Consider the following 15,212-nt stretch of genomic DNA (forward strand, 5'->3'; position numbering starts at 1 on the left):
GGTCGCAGTTCCTGTGTGCTACCTCTCATGGCTTTAAACATGGCTTTAGTGGTACCTTGTCCCCCAGGGAATTATCACCTTAGCCGTGGTCTACACTACGCGTTTAAACCGATTTTAGCAGCGTTAAACTGATTTAACGCTGTATCCGTCCACACTACGACGCCCTTTATACCGACATAAAGGGCTCTTTATATCGGTTTCTGTACTCCTCCCCGACGAGAGGAGTAGCGCTAAAATCGGTATTACCATATCGGATTAGGGTTAGTGTGGCCGCAAATCGACGGTATTGGCCTCCAGGTGGTATCCCACAGTGCACCACTGTGACCACTCTGGACAGCAATCTGAACTCGGATGCACAGGCCAGGTAAACAGGAAAAGCCCCGCGAAATTTTGAATTTCATTTCCTGTTTGCCAAGCGTGGAGCTCTGATCAGCACGGGTGGCAATGCAGTCCCAAATCCAAAAAGAGCTCCAGCATGGACCGTACGAGAGATACTGAATCTGATCGCTGTATGGGGAGACAAATCTGTTCTATCAGAGCTCCATTACAGAAGACAAAATGCCAAAGCGTTTGAAAAAAAAATCTAAAGGCTACACAGTGCTGCGTGACAAGCGTAACGGGAAGCCAGAGACTCAAATGGATGCTCATGGAGGGAGGGAGGGGGTACTGAGGACTCCAGCTATCCCACAGTCCACAGCAGTCTCCGAAAAGTATTTGCATTCTTGGCTGAGCTCCCAATGCCTGTAGGGTCAAACACATTGTCTGGCATGGTTCAGGGAATAGCTCGTCAATTTACTCCCTCCCCCCTGTCCACGTGAAAGAAAAGGGAAAGAAATCGTTTCTTGACTTTTTTCAGCGTCACCCTATGTCTACTGAATGCTGCTGGTAGACGCGATGCTGCGGCAGTGAAGAGCAGTATCCGCTCCTCTCCCCTCCCCGGTGGAAGATGGTACAATATGACTGATATCCATTGTCACCATCAGCCCGTGAGTGCTCCTGACTTGCCTTAGGTGAGGTCGGCTGGGGGCGCCTGGGTAAAAATAGGAATGATTCCTGGTCATTCCCAGTAGATGGTACAGAACAGCTGGTAACCATCCTCATCATAGCAGCTGAGGGCTGAGCTCCATCAGCCCCCTCCCTTTCCTGTGTAAAGAAAAGATTCTGTACTGCCTGGACTATCATAGCAGCGGGATGCTGGGCTCCTCTCCCCCGCACCGCTTAATGTCCTGCCTGGACTGTCATAGCACCGGGAGGCTGCCACCTCCTCATTTTATGTCACTAACAAGTCACTGTTTCTTATTCCTGCATTCTTTATAACTTCATGACACAAATGGGGGGGACACTACCACGGTAGCCCAGGAAGGTTGGGGGAGGAGGGAAGCAACGGGTGGGGTTGTTGCAGGGGCACCCCCCGTGAATGGCATATAGCTCATCATTTCTGCGGGATCTGACACGGAGCAGCTGTACTCTCTGATACACTGCTTCTTTAGTACACTTGCCCCAAATTCTAGGCAGGACTGACTCTATTTTTAGAAACCATAAAGGAGGGATTGACTCGGGGAGTCATTCCCAGTGTTGCTTTTGCGCCCCTGGCCGATCTCAGCCAGGGGCACCCATGATAGCAGCAGACTGCACAGAAGGACAGATAACCGTCATCTCATCGGCAAATTACCCTGGCAGCAGACGGTACAGAACAACTGGTAACCATCTCATGCAAAAGCAAATGAATGCTGCTGTGTAGCGCTGGAGTATCGCCTCTGTCCGCGGCATCCAGTACACATACGGTGACTGTAAAAAAAAAAAGCTGAACGGGCTCCATGGTTGCCGTGCTATGGCGTCTGCCAGTGCAATCCATGGAAAAAGGGCACGAAATGATTGTCTGCCGTTGCTTTCCCGGAGGAAGGAATGACTGACGACATTTACCCAGAACCACCCGCGACAATGATTTTTGCCCCATCAGCCACTGGGCTCTCAACCCAGAATTCTAAGGGGCGGGGGAGACTACGGGAACTATGGGATAGCTACAGAATAGCTACCCACAATGCAGAGCTCCGGAAATCGACGCTAGTCTCGGACCATGGACGCACACCGCCGAATTAATGTGCTTAGTGTGGCCACGTGCACTCGACGTTATACAATCTGTTTTATAAAACCGGTTTATGTAAAATCGGAATTATCCCGTAGGGTAGATGTACCCTTAGTTATGCCAGTGGTTCTTCTAAAACTGCCCACCAAGCCTGTTTAGTGAGTTTCATGGAGCTACAATGGACTGAGAGTGGCTTGCAGAAATCTTGTTTACTATCAGTTTTAATATGGCTAACTGTAATTGCATATGTCGAAGAACAGAGAATACTGGCCATACTTACACGATGCAGGACTCTACCCTGGGAAGCAGTGACTCTGGAAAAGATTTGGGGGTTGTGATGGATAGTCAGTTGTGGCCAAAGGAACTAATGCAATCCTTGGGTGCAGAAACACAGGAATTTCAGGTATGAGTACAGAAGCTATTTTAACTCTGTATTTGGCACTGATGTGACTGCTGGAATCCTGTGTCCAGCTCTGATGCCCACAATTTGGAAGGATGTTGATAAATTGCAGAGGGTTCAGAGAAGCGCCATGAGAATGCTTAAAGGATTAGAACACGTGCCTTATAGTGATAGTCCCAAAGAGTTCAATCTACTTAGCTTAACAAAGAAAAGGTTCGTAAGTGGCTATGTAGGGGACAAATATTTAATAAAGCGCTCTTTAATCTAGCAGAGAAAGGAGTGCTATTATTCAGTGGCTGGAAGTTGAAGCGGGAGGAATTCGGACTGGAAATAAGGTGTACATTTTTGACAGTGAGAGTAATTAACCACTGGAACAATTTGTAAAGGATCATGGTGGATTCTCCATCACTGGCAATTTTAAAATCAAGGTTGGGTGGTTTTTTTAAAGAGCTGCGCTAGGAATTCTTTTGGGGAAGTTCTATGTATTATACCCAAGGTCACAGTGTCATAGAATCGTAGTGTTAGAGCAGGGACTTGATCCCTAACAACCGGACCATCCTTCCTCTCTTTCCCTTTGCCAGTCACTCCCCCTTCTGCGCTCCACTTCTACTTGCTGCTGCAGCTTCAGGCTTCTGGTTTAGTTGATCGCCATATTTGGGGTGGGGAAGGAATTTTCCTCCAGGGCAGATTGGCAGAGACCCTGCGGGGGGAGTTCGCCTTCCTCTGCAACGTGGGGCAGGGGTCACTTGCTGGAGGATTCTCTGCACGTTGGTCTTTAAACCATGATTTGAGGACTTCAGTGGCTCAGACATACATTTGATACAGGAGTGGGTGGGTGAGATTCTGTGGCCTGTGTTGTGCAGGAGGTCAGACTAAATGATCATAATGGTCCCTTCTGGCCTTGAAGTCTATGATTCTATGATCTCCTCATTGAAGCTATTGGGCTGAAGAAACTAATATGGAGAAACATCCAACAGGTACCAAGGGGAGAGATACACCAAACTCATCTTACCTAAAGCCATGCCTTTCTGGCTCAGTGCAGCTCCGCTGAGCACACAGAAAGTAAGGGCCTGATCCTCAGCGGGGTGAATCCACATGGGTCTGCTAAAGTAAAGGGAGCAACATTTATTTCCAGCTGAGAAGTCGTCCCAAAAGGTGCAGGCACCTGGGCCCCGCAAAGAGTCAAAACACCCCAATATGCACCTTTAAGAGTGGGCGAGCCAGTGACTAATGCTTTGTGTGGACACCTAGCAGGCTGTCGGGGCATGGGATGAAGGTCCAGAATAGAGCGGTAGGAGGGAGCTGGATGGTAGCAAAACAAGTTGTGGGGAGGCAGCCCATCTCTGGCAGTCAGAGGGGGTGGAATTGGGGATCCCAGAGTGCAAACCGACTGAAGGTGGCTCAGAAGGATTGTTGGTCAAGCTCCTTTGGTGCTGGTTCACCTCGGGTCCAGATCTGTGACGGGGGGATGAGCGGAGAGCCCTTACACACAAGACAAAGCAGCCATTGTCTCGTCCTCTGAGAGAACAGCTGGGCACAGCAATGTCCCAGGACGACACTCCCAGTTCCAAGTAAAGCTGACATGCCCTGCTATCTGGTCCATTAGCCAGCGGGCAGGTGAAGACAAAGGCCTCCCACCCAGCTGAGCTGTGTGTCCCACATGCCCTGCTTTTGCTTGTTCATGTGAAAAATGTCTTCACTGAGCAGGAAGGGAGGATGGAGAACACCAAGTCCCAACACAACCCGCCAAGATGTTCTGAAGCTCTACCTCCCATGGCAACAACAGTTTTGCTCCCGGTCACCACAACCAAGCCCAGGAGAGCAGATCTTTAATGCTTCTTTCCTTGTTATTAAAAATACAATAGATTCACTGTGCAACAGGCTGATTACATACGAGGCTGGAGACCGAGGCTGGTAGCTCCTAAATTGTTGGCTGCTGAGACCCCATCGATCCATTCCACAACTGTTTCCTATCATTACAATCACTATCAATAGCGTCATCTTTAAAAACTCTCGTGTTCCCTTGGACTTCGAATAGGAAGGATGATTCTGGGTCACGGTGCAGCTCCTCCACAGTACCGCTTCTGGGTAAACAGGCCAGAATCTCAGACATCCCCTGCAGCTTAGCAAATCCCAGAAGACTCTCCCCAGATGGATCCCAAGCAGATTCCCCTCCTCTGGCTGTTGCATTGATGCAGCTCCACCAGTGGGTAGCAGTGGTCGGAGAGCTGGTGTGGACTGTCCCTGTCTTTTCCTCATCACTTGACCTCTATGATTATTATCTAGGTTTGCTCAGAGCAGGGTGAGCCAGCTGTGCCCTACCACACGAGGGCTTGCACCAGGCAAGGGCAGAGGCAGGAAGGGGTTCGTTTCCTGATAATGCTTCCTCAAGGGAGGAAGGATGGGCTGGTGGTCAAGGCCCAGGACTGGGAATCAGGTGATTTGAGCTTAATGCTCAGGCCTGTCCTTTGGTTGACCATGCCTCCATTCCTGCTCTGTAGCCTGTGGGTGGTGCGGAGGGGCCATATCAGGACCTAGACAGCCCTGGAAAGGAAGGCTGGCCTAGTCTGAGAGCAGTGGGGCCTGGAGAAGGGCAGAACGGGCAAAGAAACTCTTCCAGGCCTGGAGGCTGCTTAGGGAAACAGGAGTTACCAACCTGTCTCTGCTAGCACTGGATTAATGGGGGCCAATGTACAGCAAGTAGGGAAAGAGAGAGCAAAGAACATCATAACTTGCATTCCAGGAGCACCTGCCATTGCTCAAGGTGGTACAAACACAGAGTAGCAGGAGCCCGGCCTCAAAGAGCTCCCAGTCTGAATAAACAAGACAGGAGAGGGGACAAGGAGCAGCAGTGCCCCCCCCCCCCCGATGTACAGAGGGCGAACTGAGACACAGAGAAGCTAAGTGACCCATCCAAGGTCACACAGGAAGTCTGTGGCAGAGCGCAGGTCGCCCAAGTCCCAGCCTAGCAGTCTGACTGCGAGATCGTCCATACTGTCGGACTTGCTTCAATTCCCTGGTGCCACTTCACTCCCTGCCGCCCAGAGCTTCTAAAGATGGTTTTGTCCAGGGCCATTATTCCTGAGGGGCTCCCAGCTGCCTGCAAAAGCAAAGAGAGTCAGTGAGGGGCATCAGTGTGGCACAAGGAGCTGGCATGAAGAGTCACTCCAGTGCAGGGGGATGAGCTGTATGAACCCCCCTGCTCATCTGATGGGGAGGGTACAACCCCCCCAAACCAATGCCAGGATCCCTGACCATAACCCCTCTGTCCTGCTATTTTCAGCCCTGGAGAGCTTCAGGATGTGAAGGGGAGGGGGAAGAACAGGGTGGGGCCCTGCTGCAATGAGATCACTCAAGGAACTTGTTTCACTACAGGTCTGGGGAAGGCTCTGATCAGAACCAGCTGAGGCCAGGAAATCACCTGCAGAGGGGAAGAGTAGAACAAGCAGCTCTAGCTCTTCCTGGCCACCCAGGCTGAGGGTCTGCTCAGGATGAAGGCGCTTCTGGCTGTACTGCTGGCTTGCCTTGTGTGCATGGAGCTAGGTAAGATTGCAGGGGCTTCACCTGGATTACCTGGGGTGCAGTGATTTATCTGTGATGTTCCCAGAGTGTGGCTATGCTGGACAAAGGGCTGGACAGCCCAGAGAGAGGGAAGGAGTGTTGTTATGTATTTGACAAATAATCAAGCAAAATGAGAGGAAGAGAAATGGGGGGGCATGTTCCCGGCTGGGCAGTTACTGACAGTCGAGAGGGAGGCTCTCATTCTGTTCTGCATTGCACTAGCTGCAGGCATTCACACGGGTATAATGCGACCACCTCTGGGTGGTCACATCTCACATCCCCTCTATGCTGGTGTAAAGAACTAGCAAGGTAACCGGGAAAGGGAGAATGGGAACCAAGGAATTCTCCTTTCTGCTCCAGATCCATGACCCACAGCAGAACAGGGAGAGTGAAAGGACTGGGACATGCCAGGAAGGAGGCCATGGAATAGTAGGTAGGGATCTGACCTAACACAAGTGCTCCACCTAGCCTGCCAGCTTGGTCCTTTAGGTACAGGATGGGTTGCACTCCACCTGCTATGTGACTGTGGTGGCAGTCCATAAATCAGGGTGGGCCAGGTGATGGGGAGGGATGCATCCAGAACTCAGATAGCTAATGCTAACACAAATTTTGGAAAAGGTGTTGGCCCATGGGATTCAGTGTGTAAGCCAATCTCTAGTGCGTGGGGTTAGAATGAGACCTTCATGGGGGAGCTGATCCTACACGTACTTCTTATAGCGTTTCCTGGACCTTCCCCTGAATCATCTGGTTCTGGCTACAGTCAGGGACAGATACTGGCCCTGATGAACCTTGGGTGCGATCCAGTCTTGGTGTGATCCTGTTATATATCCTTGCAGTGTGCATCCCTGGTTGTGCTAAGGTTTAACAGCCTGCTGGGGGGTGAGGGGTTCTCCTGACATCTCTGCTATGACTTTAATCGTAATCCAGGAGTCTTTCAAGCGTTAACCGCTTGGGGGTTTTCCTGATTCGCACTGTCCTGCCTTTCCTCCCTACCCCTTGATCCTCTCCATCTGCTGCAGCTAACACAGGATCTAGGACTTAACTTCTTATTTATATACCACGGGACAGCTCCTCAGCTGGGTTAAATAAGCAGAGCTCCATTTACTTCACCAGCTACACCGATTATCCCAGCTGAAGCTCTGCCTCATGTTCTTGTTTCAGCCCCCATTCAGGTAAGTTATTCCACTTACTTAGTTATTTCCCTCTGGGGTGTCGAATATTGCCTAATATTAAAATACCATAGATGGGGGACATGATACTGACCTATTTTACAGATGTAAAGATTGAGGCACAGAGAGGGAAGAGTGACTTGTCCTAGATCCTGCAGTGAGATGGGGCATGGCTGGGCCCAGAATCGCGATCCCTTGAATCACTCTCGGGTGTGTAGGCCAGAGCATAGTGCAGCCCTTTGTATGCCCTTGTTCTGCTTCTCCGTGGGCTCTTTCCTCACCATTGGACTTTTCCTTAGTTTTGTAGCCTACCCTCGTGCTTCTTTGGTTCCTTCCACTGCGCCCTCTCCCTGGCAGTAATGGCCTTTTGCTCCTCTGGGAAGGATTCATTTGCCAAGGAACATGGGGGCCTGATTCTCTTCTCCTTTAACATGGTGTAAATCGGAACTAACTTCACTGAAGTCAATGGAGTTACCTTAGTGGAAAACTGGTGTGAGATCCGAATCAGGCCCAACCAGAAATCGCCAGCTACGCTGATTTATACTCGCTGAGTTCAGATCCCACATGTTAACAACCATCTTTATGGGGAGGGTGGGGAGGAGATGGAGAACTCTAATTCCCTGCACCACCCTTCACTTGTTATTGTGCAAATAAATCTTTGCAGGTCACCTGGGGCATGTCTATGCTGCAAAAAAAAAAAAATTAAAAAAAGCCACATCAGTGAGTCTCAGAGCCTGGGCCAACTGACTCAGGCACACAAAACTCGCACCCGGGGCTAAAATAGATGTTCCTGCTCGGGTTGGAACTCAGGCTGCAAAACCCAGAGGAGGGGGTGGTTCTCAGAGCCCGAGATCCAGCCCAAGGGAGAACATCTACACTGCTGTTTTTAGCCCCGTGGAGTACAGATGTGTCTACACTGCAGTTAAAAATCTGCAGCTGGCCCATGCCAGCTGACTTGGACTCACAGGGCTCTGGCTACGGGACTGTTTAATTGTAGTGTAGATGTTCCAGCTCGGGCTAGAGCCCGGACTCTAGGACTCTGCAAGGTGGGATCTGGCCCACTGAGCCTAATTTATCACTGCCTGCCACCTTATGTCATTCTGACCTGTGCAATGTAGGTGGAGAGCATTTGCAAATCAAAATGGGACCATTTCATACTCTGCTCTCCTTCTGCACAGTTTGAGGCTGGCATTTTCAAAGGAGCTACATGCTCAGCTCCCCTTGAAATTCAATTGGCACTGAATAGCTAATTGCCTTCAAGTCCTTTTGAAAATTCCAGTCAAAATGACTACCCTAGGTATGAGGTTGTGGAGAATTGCCCATACAGAGCACCTGTATCCAAGTAGTAGAGGGGTCCCGTGTTAGTCTGGATCTGTAAAGCGACAAACGTCCTGTGGCACCTTATAGACTAACAGATGTATTGGAGAATAAGCTTTCATGGGTGAATATCCCTTCGTCAGACACGTAGTGGAAATTTCCAGAGGCAGGTATATTCCTGCCTGCATATTTATACCTGCCTCTGGAAATTTCCACTACATGCCTCTGACGAAGTGGGTATTCACCCATGAAAGCTTATGCTCCAATATGTCTGTTAGTCTATAAGGTGCCACAGGACTCCTTGTTGCTTTTTATGGATCCAAGTAATGTATCATTAGAAACAAATATCAGAGGGGTAGCCGTGTTAGTCTGGATCTGTAAAAGCAGCAAAGAATCCTGTGGCACCTTATAGACTAACAGACGTTTTGGAGCATGAGCTTTCGTGGGTGAACACCCACTTCGTCAGATGCATGTAGTGGAAATTTCCAGGGGCAGGTATATATATATATATATATATATGCAAGCAAGCTAGAGATAATGAGGTTAGTTCAATCAATGCGTCTGTTCCAGCACGCCCTGGTAGCGGTTACCAATCCATGAGAGGACCTGCCCTTTAATCCCGTGACAGCTTATTTTGCTTAAGAGCCTTTTGTGAGGGACTGTGAATGGCTTGCCAACTACAGAACCAGTTTCTCCTCCCTTGGTTTTCACACTTCAACTGCTAGAACAGAGCCTCATCCTCCCTGATTGAACTAACCTTATTATCTCTAGCTTACTTGCATATATATACCTGCCCCTGGAAATTTCCACTACATGCATCTGACGAAGTGAGTATTCACCCACAAAAGCTCATGCTCCAAAACGTCTGTTAGTCTATAAGGTGCCACAGGATTCTTTGCTGCTTTTATTAAAAACAAAAATCATTTCTTTCTACATTTTCACCAGGAGGTGGCAGTAGAAACATTTGTTGCATTTTAAAACTACTACTAGACTGATGTTTATAAAAAGGACACATAGGAAAGAAGGTTTCAATAGGTCACAGGTCTTGACTGTGCAAGCAGCTGCTCTTTGCACATTACAAAACAACTGTAACATCATCAGCGGTTTTATACGGCAATAGATGAGTGCATGTCCTCACTCTGTCCTCAGTAACTTGGGTAAATCTTAAATTCACTGGCCCATATTCTGATCTCAGTAACATCAGGGCATTTCATACACACACACACACACATATAACTCAGATGGTGGCTGAAACAAGTTAGTCTAAAAAACAACTAACTACGTAAAATTCTCTTCTGAGCGGAGAGAACGTGCATAGAAAAATTCATCCCAAGAGGAATTTCTTTTGAGAACCCTCTGAGCAAGTGAAATGGATCCTTGGAGTGGACACCAGAGCTCAATGATAGTGGTTGCTATGGTAGGGGTATAACTAAGACTCGTTTTGTTTCTTGTGAACGGCACCTTGAAATGACAGCAACCACTTTGCCCTGGGTGCTGCAGCAGTTTGATCCAGAATACACACACAAACATGCACACACACTCATGAGAAAACATCCCTTTTGTTCTTCGTTGCTTTTCTTAATCTAAAACCGAAGTCATTTCAGGCAGCTGGAACACATTTGCTTTTCGTGCACTGCCGCACAGCAGATCCCAGCACTGGCTCTCGTGTATATAAACAGGCGTGACAGGAACAAGTGCCTGTACTGCTTGGCAAACATGCTGACCATGCAGGCACCTGATATAACCTCAGAGATGGCAATCCTACAAGGAAGTAATGAAGATTGCCAGGCAGATGATTCATATCAGATCCCTGCACTTTTCAAGTTGCAGAACCCAAACTAGGAGACTATGGCTCTAAGGTCCTTCCAAAATAAAATAATAACAATAATTAATGAGCCAGCTATAGCTTGGGCTGTTAGCGGTTCATGCTTTTAGCTCTGAAGATCTGGGTTCAAATACCACTGCACATGGCTGGTAATCAAGGTACATGAACCTCTGACTTACAATCTCAGCATACCCTGGGGGGAAGGGAATCTGCTGTTCTAAACAGCCATTTAGCACAATTGCAGGTTCTCCAAAGCTGACAAAAAAAAGTAGAGCCACACTCAGCACCTGCTATTTTGTTCCTCTTGACAGCCCAGGCCTTGCGATGCTACACCTGCAAAGAACCGACAGATCTCTCAGCATGCATCTCGGTCAGCAACTGCTCTGAGGATGACACGGCGTGCAGGACAACTGTGCATTCTGTAGACTCTGGTAAGTCTCATCCGATCACAGCAAATACAATAAACACAGCAAAGGAAATGCATCCCTGATGTAACTCAGTTATAATTTGTCACACACGCTCGTCTCTCTTTTCCTCCTACCCGCTTCCCCAGCCAGTGTGGCATTGCCCCCTACGCTGTCTTTGAGGAACCCAGATGGAGAAGTCCAAATTTAAATTTATAGAAGAAACAGAATAGTCTATTTAACTCTACCCTAGTGGTAAATCACCAGCATCTGGGATCTCTCTCCTTACTTTGCTTCATCTATGTATCAGGTGATCTTACCTCTCTAGCTTGTGGGGATCGGGACTCCCTTTGTTCACTTTGCTTCACAGAAGCTTTGGCCTGCGCTGGTCATTTACAAAGGAGGATAACAATGCGCCGGTGCTAATTTTGCAGTAGCGTCTCCTGAACCCTCTGAATCGATAGTCTGCACTGTGCCATTATCGGAGAAACTAAATCCTGCTCATATGGCTGTTCCCCATCATAATATGCAGTGACTTTTCCCTTAACTTACACGGGCATCAGCTCAGAATCAGGCCCCTGGAGAGGACGGAAATACCAGCTGGTGCCTAGGTCTGAATTCCATTTAACTTTGGCACAGTGACTGTGTCTTCACATGCACATACAGAACAACTAGCACACTGTGAGTACCACTGGCTTATAGATACTAAGAAAAGCCAATGAGCCTTTTTTCCACTTGCACTCAGGCTCTTTTGAATATAGTTTGTTTACCCTTTTAAGGCCCCTTTCTAGTTCCAAGGCAGTGTCAAGTGGCCTTAGCATAAAGGAGAACCTAAATCTATAAACCTCCCTTCACCATTTCTCTTTCCCTGGTTTTTCCTAATCCATCCTTTATAGGTTACCCCTTTTTCGGGAACATCACAGTCTCCAAATCTTGTGCTAAGATGTGCATACCCTCCGACCCAGATGGAATCGGGGAGTCCCACCCTGACTCGTGCTGTCACACCGACCTGTGCAATACCGACGGCGTGCCAGGGCTGACAGCCAATGCCATGGCAATCACAGCTGCCGCTCTCTGGACCCTCCTGAGGGTCATGCTGTAGCACAGCGGGGTCTCAGGCAGAAGTCCTCCTGGCCAAGCTGCCCAACGCGTGGAACTGTTAGACACTTGAGGGAGCTATTTCTCCAGTTAACTGTGGCTTCTTTGATCGATGCCGGGAATTTAATGGACCATTGGAGATCAAACCCACCCAGCTTTGAAATCCTGGGCAGTGCTCTTCTCCCAGCTGCTAATCAAGGGGACATGTTGCTTCAGCACTGACTGCATCCTGCCACTGCACCCCTCCAGGGATGGGGACACGGGAGAGACGTGGCCGTTCTGCATTGCAGGAGTTGTCAGGAGACAGAGACTGTGGGGGGGTGGGCACTGTTCTGTGCTGGGGGGTGGGGCAAGAGCAGGACAGGGCCATGGCAGGCAGGTCAAAGAACTACTCAAACTCAACTCTCACCTAAAGGCTGTTTTCTTGCGTAGGGGATCCAGCATTTAACCCCAGTCCTGCCACATTTGATTCCTTCCTCACAGCTCCCAAGCACTGCAGTCACCCACTTCCTGTCCCATAAATAGCTTAACGTAGCGATTTCGTGTTCTCTGGGGGCGTCAATTTCCACTTCCCATTTTCTCAGCATGCTTTTATTTTGAACCTCAGGAGGACTGTTTTCAAATGCTGCTTAGGACAATGAGTGAGCTCATCTGAGAGTTCCTCTAGGCTGCACATCCCGCTGCCCAGCTCAAGAGAGAGGCCCCGAGTTGGAAGGGCAGGATGGGTTGTGCAGATCAGAAATGAGGGGCGGTAGCAGAGCTGCAGGTGCAGCCAGTAGGGAATCTGCCTGCCCTTTGCCTGACGTGAAATAGTGATCTCAGGCCTTTACTTTCAATTGCACTAAAATCCAGACAAGTTCCCAACTGACTTCAAACACCTGCCTCCACCCGCACCCCCACCCCAAAATAAATAAAAGGGAAATGTATTACTGGGCCACATCCAGTCTTCATAGTCCATTGAAGCATGTTCTCTGCTGAGGATCTGACCCTGCTGAGGATCTGGCCCCTGACTCTTGAGAAATGTTTCAGCACATTTGCCCCACCTCTGCAGTAAAACTGGATCCAGCATAACCGGATCCAGTTTGGAAACGGCTTGCCAGGGATTCCTAGCTCTGTCCCGTCTAGGGAGGAGAATTTGAACTGTGCTCCACTCTCATTCCCATGACAAAGACTTTGGCGTGTGAGCTGCCCCGTTGAAATCAACAGGATGACTCACGTAAATGAGGGAAGGAGTTCTGGGCAGCAGGCCCTGAATTCCAGTTATAAATGTTTCTCTTTGACCAGCCTTTCCTCTGTGTTACCTTCCCATGCGTGGTAAGATCCAGCTTCGCTCCCATGAACTCTGGCACATGGAAACTGACCAGAAACCTGATGGGCAAGATGTCTGCTCTGTCCTCTGCTGCACACTGCCTCTAGCTGGTCCTTGCACTTGGCCTGGCTTGGGCCCGTATGTTTGGAGTCCCACAAGGGGGCACAGCATGAGCTTGTGGTGAGGGCAGAGAACTTGCCCTCTCATCATGGCTCTGCCACTGACTCCATGTGCGACCCTGGGTTCAAGTCATGGGTTCATTGCTCTGTGCCTCAGTTTCCCCAGCTGTAACATGAGGACAGCTTCGTTGACACAGCTTTGTAAAGTGCTTTGAGATCTAGGGGTGAAAAATGCTGATTATTGCCATTAGAGGGGGCACACTGCCTCAGGCAGAGCAAGGTCTTGTCCTTGGGTTACTGCTGCCCTTCCATTTCAGACTGGTAAGCCCCTTTCCTTCCCATACCTCTGAGAGTCTGAACTCTAAATGCCAGAGCAGACCAACCTCACCATTATTATTTTTTAAAAGAAGGTCCTGATTTCCCCTTTCTACACTGTAAAGACTGGAGTTCAGCATTATCTCTCTGGTCTTTTGATGCAGATCCCAAGCCAGAAGTGGCGACACAAGCAGAGCTGAATTCTCCACATTGTATTGTCTGAACATGTAAAGTTATTTGCCACAGTCTATACGAGGGGGAAGCTGGCAGGGGCCCTGAACTCCCAATGGGGTATTGTTCAGGCTGGCAGGCCTGTGGAAGGATCCAACAAGCAAAGTCCCATTCACCAGCTTTGCATCTGTTCCTGCACAGTTCCAAACCATTTCCCAGGGACCGACTGCCCCCCTCCAATGGGAAACAACAATCTCATCACAAGCAACTAAAATTTGATAATGGGCATTTCAATCTAGCAGACAAAGACTGAACAAGATCCAATGGCTGGGACTTGAAGCTAGACAAATTCAGACTTGGCAATAAGGTGCAAATTTTTTATGGGGGGTTAATTACAGAGGGTAATTGGAACAATTTACCAAGAGTCATGCTTGATTCTGAATCACTGGCAATTTTTCAATCAAGATTGCGGGTTTGTTTGTTTTTTTTTAAATCTGAAAAATCTGCTTTAGTTCAAAAATTCAGGGAAGTCTTATGGCCTGTCTTAGGCAGGAAGTCTGTTGTAACCAATGGGCCTACAAATTCACCCTCCTTGTGAGCGGTGCTGTAAAAAGTAAGTGAACGTTTCGAAGATGTCACAACAACAACAACCCATGTTGCTGAGAAAAGGCACAAAAAGACTGAACTAGTCCAAATAAAAAGGTCGACCAATAGAACTCAGGCTGTGTTAAGCTCATGCCTGGTAAACTATAGGAATTGAGGAGCAAAAATTAATAAACCAAAATTGATATGTCAGATATTAGGCCTAACTGGTGGACAAAATAACTTAGGGATGGGCTATTCCACCCATCACTGCCTTCTGGGGTCCTTAAGAAAGAGACTTAGGGGAGAAAAACTGGCAACTGGTGTGAACTTTGCCACCCCTACATCTCCTGAAAGATGTCCTGGCCAGATTGGGCCAGAGAGAGAGGGTGCAGATGACATTACCACCGCTACCAGTTTCCACTAAATCCTGAATACCACCTGGGATGTGAGACTTTGTCTCTGCTCTCCCACACCTTGTGCTTTTCCTTCCCTGCCTGGCTTTTTTCTTGTTTCTATCCTTTTTCTCCCTTCTGGCTGAGCTAGCCGAGATGGCATATTTTGCAGCACTTCTATAAGCTTCTGACCCGAAACAAGTGGCTAAAAGCACTGCCCTAAACAACCCAATGCTGGCATGAGTTTGCCAGGTCTCAGAGTGGCTGATCAGCCCCTGTGCTGGGCCTGTTTGTCAGCATTGAGGTTGTATGTGAGAGTTACCACCAGAGACAGAAGCTACATTGTCTCTCTTTGCTGTTCTTTTCTCTCTCCTTTTGTGTGTGTTGGTCTTGTTTTGTCTTCTCGGAAATGAGATTGGATTTTAACAACAGCTCCCAGCCCATCTCTTCCCCGCTCTCCC

General features: G+C 48.7%; 2 protein-coding genes across 3 annotated transcripts in view; one reads left to right on the forward strand and one right to left on the reverse strand.

The window, feature by feature from the left end:
• The window catches only part of LOC127045386 (lymphocyte antigen 6E-like), an 810,322-nt gene that overhangs the window by 646,275 nt on the left and 148,835 nt on the right, over positions 1-15,212 (reverse strand). The gene's annotated exons all lie outside the window — the stretch shown is intronic.
• Positions 5,937-11,864, forward strand: LOC127045387 (ly6/PLAUR domain-containing protein 2-like). The gene is made up of 3 exons (XM_050941474.1): positions 5,937-6,029; positions 10,670-10,789; positions 11,659-11,864. Exons 1-3 carry the CDS (start codon positions 5,978-5,980, stop codon positions 11,862-11,864), a joined length of 378 nt encoding a protein of 125 aa, XP_050797431.1. The 5' UTR covers positions 5,937-5,977.

The sequence above is a fragment of the Gopherus flavomarginatus genome, chromosome 2, assembly GCF_025201925.1.
Source record: "Gopherus flavomarginatus isolate rGopFla2 chromosome 2, rGopFla2.mat.asm, whole genome shotgun sequence".
Classification (NCBI taxonomy): Eukaryota; Metazoa; Chordata; order Testudines; family Testudinidae; genus Gopherus; species Gopherus flavomarginatus.

Bases quoted from the DNA above. Each gene is read 5' to 3' on its own strand.
- LOC127045387 (XM_050941474.1), top strand. From the start codon at position 5,978: ATGAAGGCGCTTCTGGCTGTACTGCTGGCTTGCCTTGTGTGCATGGAG. The intron at 6,030-10,669 runs GTAAGATTGCAG...TCCTCTTGACAG, and splicing joins CCTTGTGTGCATGGAGCTAG to CCCAGGCCTTGCGATGCTAC. The intron at 10,790-11,658 runs GTAAGTCTCATC...CATCCTTTATAG, and splicing joins TGTGCATTCTGTAGACTCTG to GTTACCCCTTTTTCGGGAAC.